The following is a 24,232-nucleotide window of genomic DNA, read 5'->3' as shown; positions in this document are numbered from 1 at the left end:
ATGGACTTAGTATATGGCCATAAGCTATCTGACCACAAAAAAGTATTTATTTTCAATATTGTTCACTCATTTTTGTTATTTACAATGTGTTTTCTGAGTCATTAAACGCTGTACAAATGAAACATCAAAGAGGTATATATGCATACTGTGTATGCTTACATAAATAACCATGTACTATGAGGCAGGTTGTCAGTTAAATTTCACCAAGAGGAAAAATGGTGCAAGGATATGAAACTGATATTCACTGTGTGGTAGACACAAATCACTAGTAATTGTTCTGAAACAGGTATCAAAAAGATATTAAAAATATTGTTTCAGATGCTACTCTGCATAATAAATATTGTAACTCATAGCAAAACATTCATGTTTTCTATGTGTATTAGATATTTCACAGTTAAAGCATTCAAGTTTAAGATGAAGATTGTATAAGTGGCATTAAAATATTGAAATTCAGAAAATACATTTTTACATTCATATTAATGTTTCAACAAACTTGTAGATACTAAACTGCATAGTTAGTGACCAATTCACCCAAATTACAAATACAATGAAGAAACAGAAAATACATCTTATAATTGAAGTTTCACAGTATCTCGTCAGTGCAAACAGGATCTTATTTTTTCAGGCTTTTAAATGCAATTCTTCTGCAAATTCATATGAATGTAAACTTTTAAAGACACCATAGGTTTGGTCTATTCCCGCTGAAATATCACTCTCATCTCTCGTTACACACACGATACATATTAGATTTATACAACAGTAACACATTTAAGGGATTTTTATAAGAGGTTTTGCACGTAACTGAAAAAACACCAAGATGTCTTTGTACACGTGAGAAAAACATTAACAGTCCGTAGTCTTGCCAGTGTTGTGTTTAGTGCAGTAGTGTTGTGTTTACTGAAGAATCAACGAGACATCATTCTCACAAACTCTGTGGAAAGAGAGAATATATTTGCATTGTTTGTTGGGAAAAGGGCACTACCACAGTCATCTTAAAAATATTTAATAAGATTATATCATCCCTAATTGTATTACCCCCCCCCCCCCCCCCCCCCCCCCCACACACACACACACACACACACACACTCACACAAACACACCACCACCACCGATCTTAACTAAGAGATAAATTGTATCACCTTCAAAGTCCACCTGTCCATCCCCGTTGAGGTCAACATCTCGCAGGATCTCATCAATCTCGCGGTGGTTGAGCTGCTCACCCATTAGCTTCTTCATGGCTTCCCTCAGCTCTCCAAGGCTGATCTGACCATCGCCATCAGAGTCAAACTAGAAAGCAGAATGGAAGGACTTTAAAAGGAAAATAAGCATTTAAAAAAAGCAAAACAAAAACATTTTGGAGTGTCAGTTTGAGGGAAGGCCTACTCAGGTTAAGCTGGGCATACACTGTGCGATTTTTTGCCCATTTTGAGCAGATTTTTCCGTCGTTTTGGGGATCGGCCCGAGTTTCTCCTGTGTCGTGCATCGTGTAGTATACATGGGGTAACGACAAGCGATTAACGCCTCACGACCAGCTCCCAATCATCAATCGTATAGTTGCAAGAAAATCAAACCTGTTTGAAATCCTGTCGGCCCTCATGAGGGTGTCAACGCAGCCTCTCACACTGTGCATGCGCAAACAGAAACGGAGCAGCATGGCAGTGCAGCGTGTAGAACTTTGGCAAGCTCATCTGAGCCTTTTCGATGTGGCCTCACAAAATTATCATGACCGGACCAACCGTGAAAAGAGTTGGATGGACTCATTGCTAGTCAATGTTTTTCGTTAGCAATTTAACAAAGTTGATGGTGGTGGTGTGCGTGTGTCTGTGTCAGTTAAAGAGAGAGAGTGAGAGCGAGAGACAGATTTTGTGTTATAAGCTTCATGTTATGGACGCACAGTGTGCATCGTCACCTACAAACTTCTCACCCCTGCGATTCAATCGTACAGTTTGAGCAGGAGCTGAATAACGCAACTGAAACAATCGCACAGTGTATGCTCAACTTTAGCATGGCTGAGGTATGGACCTCAGTCATTTGTTGCACCTTAAATAGCATACATTAGGAGAAAAAACACTGGACCGCATTCATTTCTAAACCCTAGTTTAAGCCTGGATATGGGTCAGGGATAGCTCAGTAGGTAGAATGGTTGCCCCATGATCGGAAGGTCAGGGGTTCGACTCCACTGAACAGCTACCCTGAGGTACCCCTGAGCAAGGTACCGTCCCTACACACTGCTCCCCGGGCGCTGCATTGGTGGCTGCCCACTGCTTCACTGGGTGAATGGGTTAAATGCAGAGGAGTAATTTCCCTATGGGGACTAACGCATATACACACACACATGGTTTTCTGTTTTGCTAAAATAAAATTGCAGACCTCCTTGAAGGCGTCCCGTAACTCTTTAACCCCAATCATGTCTGCAGTCTCTGCAAGCATTTTGGGGCCCATCAGTTCCACAAAATCCTCAAAATCCACTCTGCCACCACCTAGAAGAAAGATAAATATGCATGCATAGTATGATTATTTACTGAAGATCCAGTGGTACGGAGTTAATTGTGCATGCATATAAGACAGAGCTTAGCAGACCCACGTCAATATGTTATAAACAGAAGTCATAATAAGAGCATATTTGTAGTGATGTGAAAATATCCAATGAAAACTGTCCACTGCAGCCATTAGCTGTGTTTAAGACATGTCTATAATTTAACTAGTTTATTTGTATCATCTGGCTTTATGCTTAATTAAAACGGCGTATCATCTGCATAGGAATGAAAATGGAGTGTTTTATAATAATACTGTAAGGGAAGCATCCATAATGTAAAAAGTTATGGTCCTAGCACAGAACCCTGTGGAACTGTGATTAACATTTGCATGTGAGGAAGACTCGCCATTTATATGCACAAACTCTACTGCAGTGATTCAAACCACTGCAGTACAGTTCCTAAGAAGATGATTCATCATTCATATAATTCACTACACTATTTCTGTGCTATGATGCACTCTAAATCCTGACTGTAACTCTTCAAAGAAACCTTTTCAAAAGCTCATTTAACTACTTGACAACTTTCAGGAATTTTGGAAATAAATAAGGCTATAAATGAGAAATGATTTAAGATTTATGTTTTAATTCATGGTAAAATGTCTTTGAGCAGTTTTGTAGGGTCTAGAAGACACATTGACACATTGCTGATATGAAGTTTACTCATACAGTACTTAACGACAGTACCAGTGAATATTTTTTCTCCAATAGTTAAAAAGTTATTTGTAAAGAAATTAATTAAATCATTGCTAGTTAATGTAAGGAGAACATTTTGGCAGTTCATCAGAGTTAATAGATTTACAGGTGAAGAAAGGACAAACAGACATTTTGGACATCAACTGCTTTGCAGTTCTGCTTTATCCTGGTGCTCCTTCACTGGTCTTCCGAGTGAAAGATTTTAGGGAATTACAGAATTATCTATCTGTGTTCAGGACTCACAGATTTGCTGGCTGAGTTCGATAAGTTCCATCTCTGTTGGCATGTATCCCATAGTCCTCATGCACTCGCCCAGGTCCTTACAGCTGATGAAGCCGTCCTTATCTTTGTCAAATTCCCTGAAGGCCTCACGTAACTCTGCAAGTAGAACACATCAATACAGATTATGCGAAATATTTCCATATCCAAACTTGTCCAAATAAAATTAACCTGAACCTGAACAGATGGTGACACAGATCCCCCTGTCACCATTAAATCATTGCAGAAGAAATATATCAAGTTTCTACTACACTAAACCAAAGTCATAGAATCTATATTTAAAATAGAAATGACTTTTTCATGTGCATGTACGCTGTTAAATTGTGAGCCACTACTGAGGAATAGAAGCGATGTATGAGTGGAAGTTAAATTGTGAATGATTATTCCTCCCTGTGAAAGATAATCTTTCACTTTGTTCTTACACATTTCAATGCAACACAGGGAAATTAAAAAAAATGTTCACAGTTAAACAGAAGGTTTGAAAGGAAGGTAGATGAAAAAGACCAGAGTGGAATGAATGGACTGAGAGACAAGGTGAGGATTTGGATTAAGAATCTGTACCTTCCATCTCTTCTGGTCGTAGATCTCTGTCCTGCAGTGGTGTGGAAGAAGAAAGGGCATACATAAAGAGAAATGAATAGTCAGACAAGTTATACTTCAAATCTGCTCTATTTCAGTCACACAAAATGCTGGAAACATTTTTGCTTCTTGTGCTTTTACTCCTCCACTCCTCTCAATCCTGTGAAAAAAAATTTTTGTTCAATGTTCATCTGCTCAGCCAGAGATTCTATTAGAGGATTATTGGGTTTTGATCTAACTGACCCTAATAGCCTTTTTAGTTGAAAACTGCTGCTACACAGCAGCATTCATGTCCAGTCTCATTCTGCCCCTTCTGCTGGAGAAAGTCTGCTGTGCATATGCTCCACAACAAGCTTTTGAAATACAATGTACTAGCAGCAGATTCCTAATAACATACCACCTAAAACAGGGGTGTCAAACTCAAATACACAGTGGGCCAAAATTCAAAACTGGAACAAAGTCGCGGGCTAACGTTAATATTTATTGAAAAAAAAATCTTCCTCTAGATATAAGAATGAATCTTTTCTTATGGACTCAAACAAGTTTTGCTGAAAAACTGAATATGGAACAAGCAAAGCTTAATACTAAACAATATATATATTAGCTGTATAATACCAGTAGGCCAGCTCTAATAGTAATTTGGTATGGCTTCGCGGGCCAAATGTAATTAGGCTGCAGGCCAAATTTGGCCTGCGGGCCAGAGTTTGACACCTATGACCTAAAAGATCTACCTTCCAAACATGCAGCATGTAACAAAGTTATAAGAAATAAAGAAAAATGAATTACATCATATGCTGAGTAAACTGGTGAAATATTGAATTGCCACTTTAAGAAATCAAGTGAAAATGAAATCATAGAAATAAGAGTGAGTTATGACTTAAACTAAAAATTAATGCAGTAACAAACACGTGCATAATTTCTTTAATAAAATATTCTAATTCTGATTCTGATTCAACATAAAACACCATTTACGGTTGATGTTGAATTGGCTAAAGGAATGCAAGGTGACACCAGGATTTGTACGTGATGTGTTCTTCGAGATTGTGACATCATCAGCAGGAATAATACAGCCCTGGATTAGAGGATGCAGGGGAGCGAACAGTGGCAGGGAGATTACAGCGGTAAATTGTATTACAAATCATGAAGGCTTATCGGTTTTTCATTTCTCTATCTGCCAGCAAATTTTTTTCTCCTCTGCATCTGCAGTCCAGCTGGCTTTTGATTAAACGAACATTAACACACCTGCACAGGCTGAACAGAAAAACGTGTACCACTTTTTTTTTTGTCATACCTTTTGCTAAAATTTGTGACAGATTTATCCACAGACAAAGGCAACGGTTTTCTCCTACCTTTGTTTTTTTGTGGCCCATTACTTACTCGGTTGTATATAGCATTTGTATTTCTATTTTATTCTATTGTATATATTATTTTATTTTATTTTATTTTATTTTATTTTATTTTATTTTATTTTATTTTATTTTATTTTATTTTATTTTATTGCATTCCAGTGTTTTTCTAATTTCTGCTACATAACTTTGCACTTTTGCTGTAACAAAACAAATTTCCCACCTGTGGGACTAATAAAGGTCATCTTATCTTATCATCTTATTACCAATCTACAACAGTTACTACTGCTAAATCGTGACTTTAGAAGACAGCAGAAACTGAGCAGCAATAAAAGTTTATGAAGGAAGGCATATAGCCCGACACAAGAGGATGAAAATGCCACAAGATTTAGGTTTAAATCTTATGTGAGACAAGTTTTGCTTTCAGTCCTCGTTTGCTTAGGTTAAAAAAAAACTTGATTGGGGTTCAAGTTATGGTTTGGGTTGAAATAAACCCGTTTACAAGATTAAGCACATGTTATAGAACTCAGTTTTATCAGTGTCAACACAGTCCCCATCTAAAGTTAATAACGAGATTTCATATTTATTTATTTATTCATTCATTCATTCATATGGAAGAGAATTGACCTGGCCACTTTGAAATATAACTATGATGGTAGTTAAACTTACAGTTAGCATTGCTAATACTGCTAAAAAAAAAAATTATATAAAAATTAAGACAAAATATGAAGTCATGTTTTGTGAAGTTGCATTTTGGATTTTTGAACCCAGAGATGATGAACAACGTTTATCTGATGACACTGTACACTCTTATGTTAGTGATTTGTCAACCCCAAGGTAGGCCTGCCCTAAAACACACCCTGCTTATTTGTGTATTATACCTTAATTAGGACTAAAATGTATAAAATGAACATTATGTTGCAATTGAGAAAATGAACTACAGAAAGCGTTTAAGAGGTCACAGATGAAGTGTGTAACTCAGTGACTGTAATGGACTTCAGTATTAACAAACTTACTCTGTGCTGCTCACCATTAGAAAGAATGCAGGTTTAAGACACTAACACATTGGCTTCCCTTTTTAGACTAGTCTATCTTTTATGTAGTCTTTACTCAAAATGACAATATTCTGATTTGATTAATTTAAGATTTGCTGAAGTTGGCTGGAAAATAAGTTTGCCTGTATTAACACAAGATTTTCAAAAATATCAAAATTTATCAAAATTATTTGCCTGTTTACACATTCGGCAGATTCAAAGCAACATTTTTTTTTATCACACAGTATGGAGTAATGTTTCTGAAAGACTAATGTTCACTCTTCTTTTAGCTTGTTTTTTGGTGTCTGACTGAAATATCAAGCTGTTTGTCTGCTGAATGCTCCACTACATGCACTTGATGGTTGCCTGCTGTGGCTGAAAATGTGGCATATGAAATGAGTGAGGCTGAATCAAGACATAGTCCAAACTCCTGAGAAAAATTACCTAGCTTTTTAGCTGCTAAACGCCTCACTATATTCACAAAGCAGTTCCTTGTTGGTGCTGTGAAAGTGGTGTACAGAAGGTTTATCAGTGTATTTCCTCTGGAAACAGCTGTCCACTGCAGCTGGTGAAACTTGCGTGTCATAAAAGCAAAGCAATCAGCTAAAACGTCTTATAAATCCTAAGCGAACTGCAGAGACTGAGTGTGGAACTGCAAGGGATCACATTCACATTAGACATTTGTTCAATTGTTATCATATACTGCTTGATGTAAACTGCAAATTTAAACTGCGGTTGTCAATCAGTTGATAAACGAGACAGTGACTCTGCAAGGCAGTAGTTAAATATATCAATAGACTATTTCAAATCACACACCCAAAAAGATTTTTTAGGGTGAGAGGAGGGGTACACCGCGGTCTGTTATACGGCTAACACAGAGAGACAGATTTTAGCATTCTCACAGAAACTCGCATTCACCTTACGACCAATACAGCAAAGAAAATAGTATTTACATAACCACATTCTGAATACTCTTTTTTCATACTTTTATACTTCTCGCCCATTTTCACTTCAAATGGCATCCAGTATCACCTCGGATCACACACCACTGTCCTAGGAGAGCTTTTAAACTAGTTCCTTGTCTGTGTCATTTCCACTTTCCCCATGTATGACATTAATTTGTAATAAGAGGTGCGCATAGAAGACTCCAAGACTATAAAGATACCTGAATCTGGACAAATTTTTGGGTCTCATTATCATTATCCTTCTTTTATAGCTGTGAAAAAACATAGTTTTATATGTTTCAACAGTTTTTATTTCTTATTTCATTTTAATTATTTGCTGATTTTTTGTTTTTGTTTTTCGTTAGTTTTAGTTCGAGGTTTAGTGATTATTATTTTTTTAATTATAATATGGAGTGGGGTTTTTTCATGGGTAGTCACAGCCTTTGATGTTTAGATGTCTATCTCACTAAGCTCAACTGACATGAGAATGACCAAAACATGTCCTTTCTCGCATGTTTTTATTCAATTTAGTTTGGCTATTTGTGTAAAAAGTCATTTCAGTGTACAACAACTTTACTCAAAATAGTAGAATACATATAAGTTTGTAAGTAAGAGGCCCTCAGAACATTTTAAAACATTTCTATAGATATGATTGAATGTTGCAGTCATGACTGTGCAGTCACAGTTCGATTTCGTGATTGGTGGAGATGAAGGGCAGAGGAGCCGTGACGATGACCTCAGCTTTACCTTAACCTTCCTTTGGATGGCACTTTGGAAATGGATGGATGAAAGGATTTATGGGAGATTTTGGCAATGACAATTCTGGCAGTTCTGTAATGTTTGTGTGGTGTGTTTGTAGTGTGGGTAAATACATACAAGCTGACTTTGGGCGAAGCCCTGTCTGAGGAAGATACATGCAGGCCCCACTATGTCATGCAGCATGTTGCAGTTCTTAACCAGAGCGCACAGGGGTTCATCAAACTCACGCTCGTTCCCTCCTTCCTCCTCATCCTCTGTGTCCATCTCCCCTGCACCACCCAGTCCCCCCAGCATGGCAGCAGCCAATGGGGCACCACTTTGTTCTATGGGTGACATTACCTTAGAGGAGAGGAACCAATCGGATTATGAAACACATGAAGCTATTACCTAAATTTTGGCAAATTTGCCATTTTTTGTACTGTTACAGACATTTTTAATAGATTTATTTATTTTGTATATTGCAAATAAAAGCAAATTTGAAACGTCTCTTGTGTCAAGTAGAGATGAAATAGGAAATTGCCATGAAATCCTAGTTTTAGTTATCCAAGAACAACAAAATGTTTCCTTACCTTCTTCTTTTTACTGTTCTTTTTAGAAGTCTGGTTAGTGTTTCCCATCACCCTGCCCTCTTCTCCCTGTCTTCCCCCCTCCCTTCCCTCCTTGCTGGTCCTCACACTTCTCCAAAGTTTATCCTCCTCTTTTCCTCTTTCTCACCCTTCTCTGTTCAAACGTCACATGAAACTCCAAAATCCATACTAGATCCAATGTATCCTAGGTGGCAACGCCTTTTATCGCCCAGGAAGGAGGAGGGCAAATGTTTCCACTTGCACCTCTACTACAAAAAGCGACTCCTCTCAGTGCATGTGCTTCGGTCCCAGATCCTATTGGTCCAGTGGTGTGTATATGATGCCACATTCAGTCCCATGGGTTGTTGGCGGCTGCCATGATGAGATTTGAAATGTTTACGGTGATATTATGGAATCGGGGCAGGGTGATGGAGATTGACGGGTTGGGGTGGGAGAGTTGGGTCATATCTGAGCTGAAACAACCTGCTGCGCCAGACTCTGGCTCTGATTGCATGACTCGACCATTTTCTCTCTCCCTTTCTATCCCTCTCTGTCTCTCTCACACACAGACACGGGCATCCGCTATGTTTTTCCCTTTATCTGTAACCCCCTTTTGCTACAAGTGATCCCTTGAATTTGGACCAACTTAATCTAATCCATCCCACCCACCTTCCCCTCTCTCTCAAACAAACATCGTGCTTATGGTTTCCAAATGACTAGTCTGGCAAAGCTTTGTGTGTGTGTGTGTATGTCTCTAAGTCAGAAAGAGAGAGAGATAGAGAGAGAGGGAGGGAGGGGGTGGTAGAATTATGGATGAAGAGTTGGCTGTCTGTTTAATCCCCAGCAGTTCAGATTAGAAGGAAAGAACTATGCTGACAGGCTACGAGAGCATGGGGCTGCAAGTAGAAGAAATAGAAGTGGAATATTTATTTTACACAACTAGTCACTGTGAGACAAAAAAAAAGGCGATTAAAAAAATTAAAACACATGGAGACACGCTGGGAAAGAGAAAAGTGAAAAGAGAGGCACATAACAGTGCATGCGAGAACATTTTTAGAAAGTAAAATTGCAGGGGCGTATAATAAAACCAGTGAGTGTAACTGTATTATGTAAACGTCTGACTTAGTATAGACACTACCACAACAACTACTACTAGTGCTACTAAAAATAATTATAGCTTCATGGAATTGCTGATTATACTGATAATCATAACTGCGTTGCTCGTGAAGCGGTGGGAGCATTGATGTGGTGCAGATGCTCACCTGCAGCATCTGTCTCTGAATGTAAGTCTTCACCATCACCTGCCTTCTACTAGTTTGTACATTTTTGTGTATTACATGCAAACTTTTAACTTTCACATCTGCTCAGTGGTGTCTGTGATTTTGCTGCTTGTCTGTTTATATTCTTGACTTTGATCTCAACCCTGATTAAGTAGAAGTTATATAAATAAAGTTCTCTAAAGCCACCAGATGGCACCAAAGAAGGGGCCAGTGTTATTAATCTTTTATTTTTAGTCTCGCTTCAGACTTGTGGCACAATTGAAAGGCTTTTTTTTAATATATTTTTTGTTATATCTGTGCTTTTAAAGATGATTCTCTTCACCACCGCTTTTTAATTGTTTCCCTTCTAATTGCCCACCATCTATTACGTTCTAAAACCATCAAAGCTTATTCCTTTCTCTCTAGAAATAAAAATACTGGTACTTGTTTTCTTAGGATCATTGTTTGATTATTTTGTCCACTCCAATTCATCTACTGTTCTTTGTTGAAACCGAATCCCAGATTGTTATATATACTGCATTTCTTATATACATGTGTATTGGGTGTAATATGTGTGTCAGAGATTTACGCAGTTTGATGAAGGCTCATCGCTTGCAGCCTTAATCCTCTGTGGTCAGTTCAGGAGAACCAACACATTTTTTGTGTCTATCTACTTTCCCATGTATCTGGTCATTAGACCACCCATTTTCTTCCATCTGTTTCCTGAGTTTAACCTACTTATCTTTTTTCTCAAAATCCCATGTTTTTGATGCTGGTAATCTCTTCTGGGTTCACAAATTACTCCACAGTTACTTGTTATAAAGCAGTTTGTAAAACATTTTTTTTACAAGACATAGTTTCAGCAATTTTTAATATGCCTATTATCTAAATTGTATTCCTAGGCAACACTCTGCATTGCCTCAGTATTGCCAGTAGAGTGCAGCAAAGCTAGGTTGTTGAAAATAGTGGGATTAACACACGCTTAACTGTAATACATATGCACTACCACTAGATGCCAGTATCATCCCTAACTATGGAGGACCCAAATCCATCATATTAGTAAAAGAAAAAAAAGCTACATTGTATCAAAAGAAGCAGTGGGATAGTGAGCATAGAGAGTGCTATAAAGAGCTAAAAAAAATCCAGTGAATGAGATCAAAAGTTAAATTAAAAGTCTCTTCATGCATGCTAGCGTAGCTCTCACGATCTACACGAGAGATTGATTTCCTCTTAGTGCAATACACCCAAAGTGCAATAGTACAATTCCTAATCAAGAACTATTGTCTCTGGTATAAAATCTATTACTGAACCTCTACTGAAGTTTTTTCTAAAAGATATTATAGCATCAACACCTCATTTCATTAAAGAGACAAAGATGGACTAAATTGCTTGAAAAATCATACAAAATCAACACTGACACTGAGAGTCTTTATGCTTGCAGTCCAAATGAAACTGTTTTAATTTCAATCTTCAAATGTTTCCCAAAGTGATTCCTGTAGTCTACCTCCCAATAATTCTAAAGCATGGCAATCAGATGGAATCAAGATTTAATGAAATAACGTATCATCCCTCAATAATCAGCACTGCCTACAATAATGCTTTAAAATCTGAACTGCTTACACCTAAAATATCAACTGGAAAGAATAATTTTTTCCACTTAATTTAACCGCTGTCACAAGAAACTCAGAGACATTACCAATACTGACACATCTTAAAATCTGAGTGATGACTAAGTGGAATCACTGTGATTTTGAAGTGCTTGAACAATCAGAGATAATTGTAAACACACTTTTCAACCTATCAAACCAAAACATACACGAAAGGAAACTTCAGATGTGGAAAATGTAGTGAGTGTAACAACACTTTAGATGTTAAGTAGAATATCCAAACAAGAGTCACAGAACTGGGCACATAGAGTCTGTCTTAGCCAAACACAACTATGAAGCCAATCATGGCTCTCCTGCTGCTCCTCCTGCTGTTCACTGGACTTGAACATGTAATTCTTTCTGCTATTTCTGCCAGGGAATTTTATCAAATAAATAGATGTTGGATCTCATCACTAAACACAATGACACCTGCTGGGCTGACTAATGATTTTAGCTCAGATCTTCTCTGAATAAGTATGAATATGAAATGTAATAGTATAGAAAACTTTAACCCCGGATGTATTCACTCTGCTCTGTTTTAAAATGTATGAATGTCATCACATGAGATCAGAAACAATGTCAGATTGCTGTAAATGTTACAACGTTCAGTTTTGTTTCATGCTCTGATGAAGGCCACAAGGCAGAAATGCTAGCTTGTTAGTTGGCATGCCAAAAAAATTGGTGAAATTGAGATTTTCCTGCTATTTCTTTGAAGCTTTGTGCTTGTGCTGCCTCTTAGATAGTCATGCACAGATTACTTTAGATGAACTGGACCAATGAGTTCAAGTGGTATTAAATAAGGATCTTGTATTAATGTTTATGTGCATCTCTTGAAAATCACCCAGAATACAGAACAGAGGTTCTTTTGCTCTCCAAACAACAACATAAAAGAAGCGCTTCCACCATGCCTTCATCAGCAGTTAAACCTCGCGCTGCTGCTCTGCGCCGTCGTGTTTTTAACTCCTCCACTGCTGAACATTTTTCAACAGTCTTTGACCAGATCTGTAAGATCCCGGATTTTTTATGCAGCCAGACTGAGGAACTGAGCTCATGGTTTTATTCTACCTGTCAGACTGCTTTGGACACTGTGGCTCCATTAAAAACCAGACGGCCTAAAACAAAATCTGAGCCCTGGCTGAACGACATGACCCGAGCTGTCAGGCGCGACTGCCGTCGAGCTGAGCGCAAGTGGAAAAAGGACAAACTAGAAGTGTCGTTCCAGATGCTGAAGGACTGTTGGCGCCAATATCAAAGAACTGTAAAAGATGCCAAAAGAAAACACTTATCTGACATTATTTTGTCAAACTGTCACAACCCGCGTGTTTTATTTAAAACTATTGACTCTGTTCTTAATGCACCTTATACTGACTGTATCGAGCCCTCATCAGATGCCTGTGAAAATTTTTTACACTTTTTTATTGAGAAGGTCTCCTCCACAAGGGCTCAAATCTCTCCTTGTGCTTATGACCTCTCAGTCTCTGTTTCCTGCTCTGCTGTCTTTGACAGGTTTGAGCCTGTGACTCTGTCCTTTTTAAAAGAGACTGTTGGTCATCTTAAGCCTGCAGGGTCTCCAAATGATGCTGTCCCTCCTCGACTTTTAAAAGAGGTGTTACCTACAGTTGGTCCTGTGGTTCTTGAGCTGGTAAACCATAGTCTGATGTCAGGTGTTGTCCCTAAAGATTTTAAACATGCAGTAGTCAAACCCCTGATTAAAAAACCTGCTCTTGATCCTACGGTTCTTGCAAACTACAGGCCTATCTCCAAACTACCTTTTCTTTCCAAAATTCTGGAAAAGGTAGTTTACAGCCAAATAATGGCCTTCCTGGAAAAGCAAAATGTTTTAGAGGTTTTCCAATCTGGTTTTAAACCCTTTCATAGCACTGAATCAGCCCTTTTAAAAGTTTTTAATGACATATTTTTAGCGACTGATGCTGGGGACTGTGTTGTTCTTGTGCTTTTAGATTTGACAGCTGCGTTTGATACAGTGGATTATGCCATTTTATTCTCTCGTTTGGAGCACTGGGTGGGCATTAGGGGCACAGCACTGGAGTGGCTCAGGTCCTACTTGGCGGGGCGAACTTTTTGTGTCAGCCTTGGTGACTATGTGTCGTCCTCCGCTCCCCTCTTGTGTGGTGTCCCACAGGGCTCAGTTCTAGGCCCCCTCCTCTTCTCTTTATATCTGCTTCCTCTTGGTTCTGTACTGAGAAAGCACGGCATTCGTTTCCACTTTTATGCTGATGACTGTCAGATCTATGTCCCTCTAAAGAAAAAAGGCAGATACCTTACACAGCCATTACTTCAGTGTCTCAATGACATTAAGGCTTGGATGTCTGTTAACTTTTTAAAATTCAATGATAAAAAGACAGAGGTGATGGTTTTTGGTAGCCCCACTGAGACCCCCAATGTGTATGTAGATTCCCTGGCACAGTATGTTAAGCCAACTGTCACAAACCTGGGGGTCAAAGTGGACTGTGATCTGAAGTTTGATAATCAGATAAAAGCAGTGGTAAAATCAAGCTTCTTTCACCTCAGGCAGCTGGCAAAAATAAAGCCAATTCTTTCACGGCAGCACTTTGAGACAGTGATCCACGCCTTTGTTAGCACTCGGCTGGATTACTGTAATGCACTTTATATTGGGGTCAGCACATTATATATTAGTCATCTACAGAGGGTGCAAAATGCCGCAGCTCGTCTTTTAACTGGCACTCGAAAGTTTGAGCACATTTCCCCTGTTTTAGCTTCACTTCACTGGCTGCCCATTTCTTTTAGGATTCATTTTAAAATTCTTTTATTTACTTTTAAAGCTCTCCATGGCCTCGCCCCATCTTATCTCTCTGAGCTGCTACAGCCTTATACACCCACCCGCTCTCTCAGGTCAGCTGATCAGCTGCTCCTGCATGTACCCAGGACTGGGCGTAAACTTAGAGGAGATCGTGCTTTTGCTGTAGCAGCTCCAAAACTGTGGAACGAGCTTCCTTTAGAGATTAGACAGGCCAGTTCTTTATCTGTTTTTAAGTCCCTCTTGAAAACCCACCTTTTTACCCTGGCCTTTGACACCACGTGAGATGTTGGTTTTTTATTTATTTTTTTTTATTTTATTTTTTTATTTTTAGTTGTTTTTAGGTGATTCAATGCTGTTTTATATTGTTTTTGTTTCAATATAGGGCTGTTTTAATTTTATGTTTTATGTGTTTTACTTATTTATTTTGCTGTTTTCTGTTATTCTATTGTTTTAACTTATTTTCTGTACAGCACTTTGTTCCTGTGCTGGGTATTTTAAAGTGCTCTATAAATAAAATTGGATTGGATTGGATTGGATCAGCAGCTTGGTGTGAGCACAAAGCCTTTCAGCCACAAAACCCCAAACAAAGCAGCTGGGTGAGAATTCATGTGCCATCCCTCGACAACCGCAAGCATACCAGATGCCTGAAAGACAAGGATGGAAGACAGGCCAACTGAAAATCCAGTGCTGGGCTGTAAACAGCATGATGGACAGATTCCAAAACAGGATTTTGCATGCTATGCAACCAGCTTTAGGGTGGGTCAGGTCAAACATTTTGCCATTTGAGATGGGGGATGTCTATGTGTATTTGCATGCCCACTTTTTGCACAATGACACACAAACAAAGAAAAAAAAAGATCTCATAGTAAGGTCAGTGGAGCAAAAAAGGGTGCTTTCCGATTTAAAATATGCAGACACACAAGTTTATCACAAAATGAACAAACAAACAAACAAATAAAAAGCTAAAGAAAAATTGCTAAAACGGTTTTGAAGTCTTTCTATAAATCAGCTGCAGCCTGAACAACCATCTTTAATGGAAACATTAAGAGTTCCTTTCTTCATTGGTTTTTTTCTATTTCTGTTTCTGTTTCTTTTCATACCTTTGACCTTAAATGTGCGATAATCTATTGAGTTGTGGCTGAAGTTAAGCTAAATTGAGCGTAACCCTGTTGAACAGAGATAAGACTGAGCTGTAACACAAACATAGCTCACAGCAAACATATTGATGCGTGAAAATATATATCTGCGACAACACAACAATGGAGACAATTATTAAACTAGAAGAACTCACGCTCTGTTTTGAGTATTAGCACTTCCCATTCTATTACATTTCAAAGCGTAATTGTAGAGACAAATACCAAACCGTGTTCTCTAGGTATAAAATAATACTTATGAAGTCAACTTAACTAACTGCATCAATGTACTTTAATGTAAGTGTGGCTGCAACAAATTGTGAGCCTTTTTGTCTCCATCTTATTTTATTGGTTTTACAAGCCACATTTTTACTTATAATTCACTCTAGACTTCCTGCTTACCACTAAAAGTCAGTCACAAACCCAGTAACTGACTATAAAACATACACAGCGACTAGCAGACACTAGCTTGGGAACATAGTGGAGAAAAAAAAGTAGAACGAGACACATGTGGCTCCATGGGCCTGACCTCTGACAGTGATTTATCATTTTAGCCAGATCAATCTGTAGACGAATATGAATATGTCAGTTCTTCAGACCAGAATTTGGATCAGTTATCACAGCAACTTGAGCATAAAGTTACATCGTCTCTGAGTCTTGTCTGTTTAAACAAGATTAAATGACAGAAAAAAATGTTTGTGGGAGGAAGTGGTTGCGACTTGTGCACTGATAAAACAAAGAACAATTCAAGTGGAGAAACTAGCGCATGATCATCATGTTTCTTTAGAGTTTACTCTCATATTACTGATTCAGTCAGGATAGAATAATACTATCTAATATGTCTTATATTAGCAAAACACATGGGGAGGAAAAAGTGTGATAAGAATACAACTGAAACCACAGTGTGACCTGTGATATGACACAAATATCATAATTAACTCGTTTTACCTGATGTATGCTGCCTGTGTCTTAGATCAGCGGTCCCCAACCCCCGGGCCACGGACCGGTACCGGTCCGTGAGTCGTTTGGTACCGGGCCGCGAGAGTTGAGGCTCAGGTGTGAAATGTATAGTTTTCAGGGTTTTTATCGGTTTTCAGCGTTATTTTGTTATCGTTTTTATCGTTTACTCGGTTTTCCTGGGTCTTTTCACGTGTGTTATGAATAAATTTTCTTTTTTTCGGTACTGGTACTAGTTTTATTTTGTTGTATTTATCCGCGACACCTTAAAGGCCGGTCCATGAAAATATTGTCGGGCATAAACCAGTCCGTGGCGCAAAAAAGGTTGGGGACCGCTGTCTTAAGCTGTGTCCCAATTCAGGATCTGCACGCTTGAAGTACGCATTTTATGTGCGATTACGTCACCGCCACGCGACGACGGCTGTCCCAATTCGAAGTGTACTTCAAATGCATACTCCAAATGTGCCGTCGATTTCCCCAAATATCAAGCGTGGTCCGGTGCATGCTTCGTGGTCCCATATATCCCACAATTCATAGCGCGGCCGTGGGTGTGGATAATTTTGCCGCGAAATACGGCAGAAGGGAGCGGCCGAAGAGTGAACTGTCAAAAGTAAGTACTGAATATGACGTCCCTTATTTATGTGCGAATGTTTAATAACGAAGAACATTAAAACATTGCTGTTGGCAAAGTTGTGTGACATTAGTGATGTTTGTACTTTCAGCGTTAACTTAGTTGTAAAGCCTATATATATATATATATATATATATATATATATATATATATATATATATATATATATATATATATATATATATCATAATAATCTGACAATAACTATAATATTGGCCATATTATATTTACATTACCACAGTGAGATGACTTTAGTCTCATGAACAACAAGAGCTAATTGTTATTTACTCACTGCTCTTGTAATGACTGTTCAGTACAGGAATGAAGCCCAACAATCATGTTTTACAGTCCTGTGGTCTCGGCCTCAGATACTCAACTAATCAAAGTGATGTCATGACAAAAATGAACGAACAAAAAAACATTTTTTATCCTTCATTTCTGTCACACAAAGCTGTATGTAACGTTTCTCGCGGTTAGTATCATGGTTGCTAGGCAACCTGAACAGCCTCTCACTTCCGCACTTCTTGTACTTATAGTACGCACCGTACGTAGTGTGCGTAGTGCGCGTAGTGCGCGTAGTTCAAGCGTGCAGACCCTGAATTGGGACACAGCCTTAGAGGGCTAATTCCACAATTCTACTTCCTCTGTTTCATTAGTTAGATTTATCCCAGCTGTGTTCTCACCTGTTTCTGGCCATTATCATTATCCAGTCTAACCCCTCAGTTTCTTATCTTGTTGTTAAATAGTACAACTCCTCGAGTGTGTTCCCAGTTCAGTGTTCGGTTCACCTGTCAATATAATAAATCCATGAGTCCTCTCTCCATTTTTTCACACACTAGTGAGACAGTTGTAGCGGATGGCTGACACTCCCTAAGCCTTGTTCCGCAGGAGGTTTGTTCCTGTTAAAAGGGAAGTTTTTCCTTCCAGCTGTCACCAAGTGCTTGATTATAGGGGTCATCTGAGTACTGGGTTATTTTATACATTTGGTACATTATTGTATTATTTACAATACAATACTTTACAGTATGAAGTCATTCTTAGGCAAGTGTTGTTGGGATCTGGCACTATATAAATAAAATGGAATTGAATTGAACTGAGAGCAAAAAGACAGTAACAGTAAAACAGAGATTGCTGCAGGTTGCTACAACTGAAAAGAACACATGTTGGCTGTTTTTTATTGCTACCCACTTTTGTTTTTTTGTTTTTTTGTCGTTCACTTTGATTTTCATGACATACTTTATACTGAGATGTCATGTAAGAGTTTTAACAGAACTTCGTTTCTTTTTCCCCCTTCTTTTTGCTATTATTAACAGCTTCAGTACATGTCTTCACTAGCCTGTGATCAGATTTTTGATAACTGGCTCTGGCTTGCCTTTTGTGGCTTTGAAGAATTAAATATGCTGGATCAATGTTACCAGGAATAACTAAATGATGATCACCACATGAGCTTGGCTCTTTTATGGAGTGTACGGTGAATTGGCTTAGTGATGCGTAAGCATACATTCATCAAAATCTCATGATTTCTGTTTGAACGGTTGATAGACACGCTAATCAAACCTGAACTCAAAATTGCAGCAGCACTGTGCTGACAGGAGGAATATAACATGCTGGTGTAGTCAGTAAAGGATTCCCATTTAACCTGACATCATTTTACAGGCTGCGACCACATATGGCTGTCTGGATTGTCCCACATTCTCTGCTCTCATTCTCGCCCACTTACCCACTCCCAAAAGGAGGATAATGCCTTTTGCACCTGTCCAGATATTATTTCTGCATTTTCATGTGACCTAAAAGTTAAATGTGGCTTTCCTGTTAAATTAAATCAAAGACTTCTCTTACAAATACAAATAAGGGTCAGAAAGTCGCAGTAATGTCGGAATATGTGTTTGTTTGATTGTTTTTGTTTTTTCAACAGTGAACAACTGTTGCAGCTTTGCCCCAGTGGAAATAGAACAACAGTTAACCCACTTATAAAGCAGTTTTCTAAAGCTGTGCTGGTTATTATACCAATGACCTCGTTGCTTTGTTAAAAATGTTGACCAGTTCAGAAAACTGAGTCTGTGATTTTTAACATATATCAGAAATAAAGGTGTAGTTTTTACTGTTTTGTGATATTATGACGTAAAGCTGCAGCTGTAGCATTTCGTCTTTCATCTTTCTAATATAGCAAATGTGTTTGATCATTCAGAAGTGAGATAATACAATATTTTTCAAAGCCACTGAATACTAAGTTACTAATACTAATTACCAGAAACGTGTGGAGTGGTGTAAATTAGACCCTGTTAAACGGCTATTCACACATACTGGGTAAACAATGGGATACAGTGTTTCCTTGCTGTTCAGTTATGCCTTCATGCAAGTGAGGTGTGGAATCTTGTTTGCTAGAATATATTAGTTTAAAAAGAAGGCCAGCTAATCACTGGCATCTGCTAACATTTCAGTTAGAGGATAAATTTTTAGGATTTATTGAAATAATTTTCTTTCTTTCTATGGTTTCGTGTGGTGGATGCATGTGACATGTGCATGATATTTGGATTTTGCCTACGTATGAAATGAGTTGTTGATTAACTTCTTTCAATTCCTCACTCAAATAAAGCTCTCAATATAATTATAATTATTTGCTGTTTTTCTGTAATTAAGTACACCTTATACAGTTAAAAAAACATTCAAACTTTTAAACACATTTATAAACAGAAGTAAATAAATAATCCCTGAATATGTGCACAATGTATCTCCTCAGTCAGTGACTTTGTGATTCTTAGGTTTGTTCCCTGGCCTTCTGTGTAAGTGTGTCGTGTCTCTAGTATAGGTTTTGTTCTGTCTATACGTTTAGTCGTCTGTCTTCCCGGTCAGCTGTCTCCTTGGTCTGCGTTTCCATGCCTGTCCTGGGTTTTCCTGTCTTATTTTGATAGTCCTTGTCCTATGTCAGTGTTTTCTGCTTTGCTTTCTCCGTCTGATTATCCTCCTGTTTCCCATTCCTTCATTACCTTCTGTGTGTATATATAGCGTGTTTCCCTCGGTCCCTGATCGATCTGTCTGCCTCTTTATTTCAATAATAACGTATACTTTATTGATCCGTGTGGGGAAATTCCTCTCTGCATTTAACCCAGTGAAGCAGTGGGCAGCCATTGGGCGCCCGGGGAGCAGTGTGTAGGGACGGTACCTTGCTAAGGGGTACCTCAGGGTAGCTGTTCAGGGGAATCGAACCCCCGACCTTCCGATCATTGGGCCACCACTCTACCTACTGAGGTATCCTTGCCCTTTTCCTTGCCTCGTTCCTTGCCTTAACTCTCCATCTTCAGGTCATTTGTTGCAGTGTTACTGTTTCTTTGTATTTTTTCACCGACAAAATAAAGGCTCTCCTTTTGTTATTATTTGCCCTTGCCACCGTGCCTGCATTTGGGTCCACATTGTATTTGCCAATCACTGTTGAGTTCTGCATTTTCTTGTCCACTTGAACAAGCCCAGCACCGCGAACACCCCCTGCATCCCCACATAGCTGGAACACATACGTGTAGCTCTCCTCATGCCATGACGTCTGCTTCGCCAGACGTGACATTTTTAGCACTGATGTTGGACTAAACTACATCTGTCTGCTCAAAGTTTAGTTCCTTCCTTTTAGCTCTAATCTCGCTGCAATAGGTCTCTTCTTTCTTCCTTTATTACATTCAACTATCCTTCACTCTCAAGCCTTTATCCCACACCCAGACATCCAGTAATTCATTATTCAGTCAGTCTGTTGCTCAGTGTATGGATGACTCATCTGAATAAAGAGAACTGGAGATGAAACTAAGAAAAAAGGGGAATTATAAAAACATGTCAAAACACAGCCTAGTTTTCTTTTCAGATGGCTTTAAAGAACATTTAATGATTGTTAGTTTATGACTCTAATCCCAGGTGACATTTTTGACTACTGATCAAAACTGTGTTGCAATTGGTATAGCTATTTCTGCCATTCTCTTTTTCTAATTAAAATGCCACTCAACATCCCCAATAACTAATAAACCTAAAAGGTTTGCTTTTTAATAAAGAAAGGCACAAAGCAGGATTATCATTTGTGCCTCAGAACTGTTATTTTGTTTAAATTTAAACACATTTGATGGCTTGAACTACCGTAAAGCAGCGTTTGCCTTTCATGTTAAAAGGATACAGGGTACACAAGGGTACAGTTAGTCATCATCAGGGATTTATTTTTTAAGGTTAAAGAAATTCCTGTGATGCTTTTACATTTCTCCCATATACAACAAAAAAGCAAACCTGTTGTCAGGACACTTCTAAAAAGGTCAGCTCTAATCTTTCCATTATAATCCGTGGAGGTTTTTTGAAACCTTCTCAGGAAGTGTATTATTGTTATTATTATTATTATTATTATTATTATTATTATTATTACTACTACTACTACTACTACTACTACTACTACTATTATTATTATTATTATTATTATTATTATTATTATTATTATTATTACCAGAGATGGGCGCATTACTGTAATCCGATTACTTTTTCAATTAACGAGTAAAGTAAGGGATTACTATTGCAAAAACGGTAATTAGATTACCGTTACTTTCCCGTAGGAACACTGCGTTACTGCGTTACTAAAACTGTGATTTTTTTTGCGAGAATGTCTCATGACAGTGACGTAAGCGAGTGCAACGTTCCTGACAACAGCTGTGTGTAGATCAACAGTGGATAATATATCGAGTGCCGGAGAGAGTATGAGCGTGCAGCGTTTAAAGCGTGGAAGTACTGACCTTACTTTAAGTTTGATTCCATAAAAAGTGACAAAAACATTAGTGTCCGTTGTGCGTGGGAAGAAAACTTCTTTTTACAGCGAAAAAAACCCCTAAACTTCCGAGCAAGCGCCGAGTGCGCTATGACGTAATGGGAAATTCACAGAGAAACTCGCGGATTCTTCCACTGACCGCTGTGGCACACCTGCACCAGGGTAAACCTCCGCCTACGCTACTCCTGCTTTACAGGTGAAAATAGAGCAAAAGGATCTATTTGAAAGACTGATTGTAAACACAAAAAATATTTTATTTTATGTGCTGGAATGTGCAGAAAATAGGTTTAAATGTTAAACAAATTTCTTCCAGTTAGAGAATGTTGCATATAATTAAATTTTTGCTTGATGCATAAAGTTAAAAGATTAAAACTGATAAAACAAGTTTTAAAAAGAGACTTTTCCATTTGATTACATTTTGTATGATGGATTATGCAGAAAAAGTAGAATTGGGCTGAAAGATCTATCGCTTTATCACCTATTCAGGTTGTAAATCATGTTTTTAAAAAGTAACTAAGTAACTAAGTAATTAATTACTTTTGAAAATAAGTAATCAGTAAAGTAACGGGATTACTTTTTGGGGGAAGTAATCAGTAATTAGTTACTGATTACTTTTTTCAAGTAACTTGACCAACACTGATTATTATTATTATTATTATTATTATTATTATTAAGGATGGGAAAACTGGCTCCGTATGCACTGGTTCCAGCTGTTTCTGCCAAATAGTTTTGGTGTCTAAAAGAAGCTACACAGGCAAAAGAAATATTTTATATATATGAGAATATAAATAACAAGCTTTCGTCTTTTCTTCAGTAACACCACAAACATAAACAGGAAGTGGATGAAACTGGAAGCCATGACTGACAAAAACTATGTGGAAGATTTGCTATTGCAACACATTAAAATACACCAAAAATATCTGGATCAAACCAGTGAGAACAGAAAAAAGTACATGAAACTGAAGTCTTGGCTTATACACACAGAAATTTTTACTATGGGACAGACTACTAACTACGCTGACTACTTATTAAAGACTGCAAAACAAGTTCACAAGGCTGCCACTAACAAATACACACTGTTTAGGTACATTTTCATCTTTTTCATCTGTTTCACACTATGTCTGAATTAAAGCTTGCCCTGGCAGGTTTATTACCCTTCCAATCCTCAAGGAATTTGTGTTTCCTCCGAGTGTTCTGCTGATATAAATTTAAATAATCCTTCTTTAATAATACAGGCTGGTTCTTACTAATGTGTCACCAGTCAAAATATACTCTGTTATGCACACAATTTTCACTACTGCAAACAAACACCTCTCACTACTGCACAACAGATCTAAACGTAATCTAAATAGTTAAAGAGATATGGATATATAATGTTTTAACACTATATTTGTGAGCCATTATTCAAAAAGGGTGCTACTATATATGATTTATACATATAGCAATATGATATTGTAACATCCCATGCCTTATAAGGAAAGACACACCCTTTTAAAAAAAAAAAGAACCCTTAAAAATGACAGTCTAATTATATATCTTGGCTTTACATAGTTCCCAGTTCAGTCACCTACCTGTCCAAAGACAGAGTCAACAATAGGGCGTAGCTTTCTCTTGTCACCTTCTTCCAGCCAGATGTCATCTGGGTCTCCCACTGGGGAGGACAGACTCAAAGTCTTGGCCTTGGGCTTTGGTGGTCTCTTGATGCTAGCTGAGCTCCATCTCCTGAATGATTCAATTTTCTTCTTGATTGAACCCTGGAGAAGAGAGCACAAACAAATCATAAGCGTTCAATACACAGTTTATGATGTACCAGCTCAGAAAAGTTGGCTCTCACAAAATTAATAAAAATGTAGCTGTTGATCATTAATGGTTTAGTTTCTGACAAATATAAGCGTCTTCTGTGATAATGTTGTGTTTAAGTGCATAAAACTCCATTTGGTTTGTAACATTATGAGCTTTAAGCATTGTGGCATTAACTTAAAAAATAAATTAGTTCCAGCCAGACCTCACAAGTTAAACCATGTGGGATGTTTAAGAGCATCATTGACAGGAGTTTGCATATTTCTGCATCTACATGCACTGACCTTCTTCATTAACTTCCCCTCTGGCAACTCCACAGATGATGAATTTTTCACATCAGTCATTTTTACAGTCCTGCTTCAAAGAGACGTCCTCTTCCTCTCTGTGTCACGCTCCTCCTCTTTATCTGTCCCCAGAGCATCTGACACCGGTTGATAATCTGAGGCATATCTCCTACTGCTATCGCTCCTCCTTCTCTCATCCCCCAGTTTTACTCTCTCAATCT

At 38.1% G+C, this 24,232-nt stretch overlaps 1 protein-coding gene across 2 annotated transcripts; it reads right to left on the bottom strand.

Moving 5' to 3' along the window:
• Window position 1: 1 nt before the first annotated feature.
• Window positions 2-24,154, bottom strand: cabp2a (calcium binding protein 2a). 2 transcript variants are annotated; one of them, XM_087842619.1, is made up of 7 exons: window positions 24,012-24,154; window positions 23,499-23,681; window positions 4,070-4,100; window positions 3,473-3,607; window positions 2,371-2,480; window positions 1,140-1,287; window positions 2-931 (listed from the first exon to the last, which is right to left on the bottom strand). In XM_087842619.1, exons 1-7 carry the CDS (start codon window positions 24,069-24,071, stop codon window positions 906-908), a joined length of 693 nt encoding a protein of 230 aa, XP_087698745.1. In that variant the 5' UTR covers window positions 24,072-24,154; the 3' UTR covers window positions 2-905. The 2 variants fall into 2 exon arrangements, with proteins under 2 accessions (XP_087698745.1, XP_087698743.1); XM_087842617.1 differs by lacking the exons at window positions 23,499-23,681; window positions 24,012-24,154 and adding exons at window positions 8,288-8,509; window positions 8,740-8,987.
• Window positions 24,155-24,232: the final 78 nt, after the last annotated feature.

This window comes from Neolamprologus brichardi, chromosome 6, assembly GCF_056152115.1.
Source record: "Neolamprologus brichardi isolate AB-2024 chromosome 6, ASM5615211v1, whole genome shotgun sequence".
Lineage (NCBI taxonomy): Eukaryota > Metazoa > Chordata > Actinopteri > Cichliformes > Cichlidae > Neolamprologus > Neolamprologus brichardi.
This window is presented reverse-complemented; position numbering and strand designations above follow the sequence as displayed.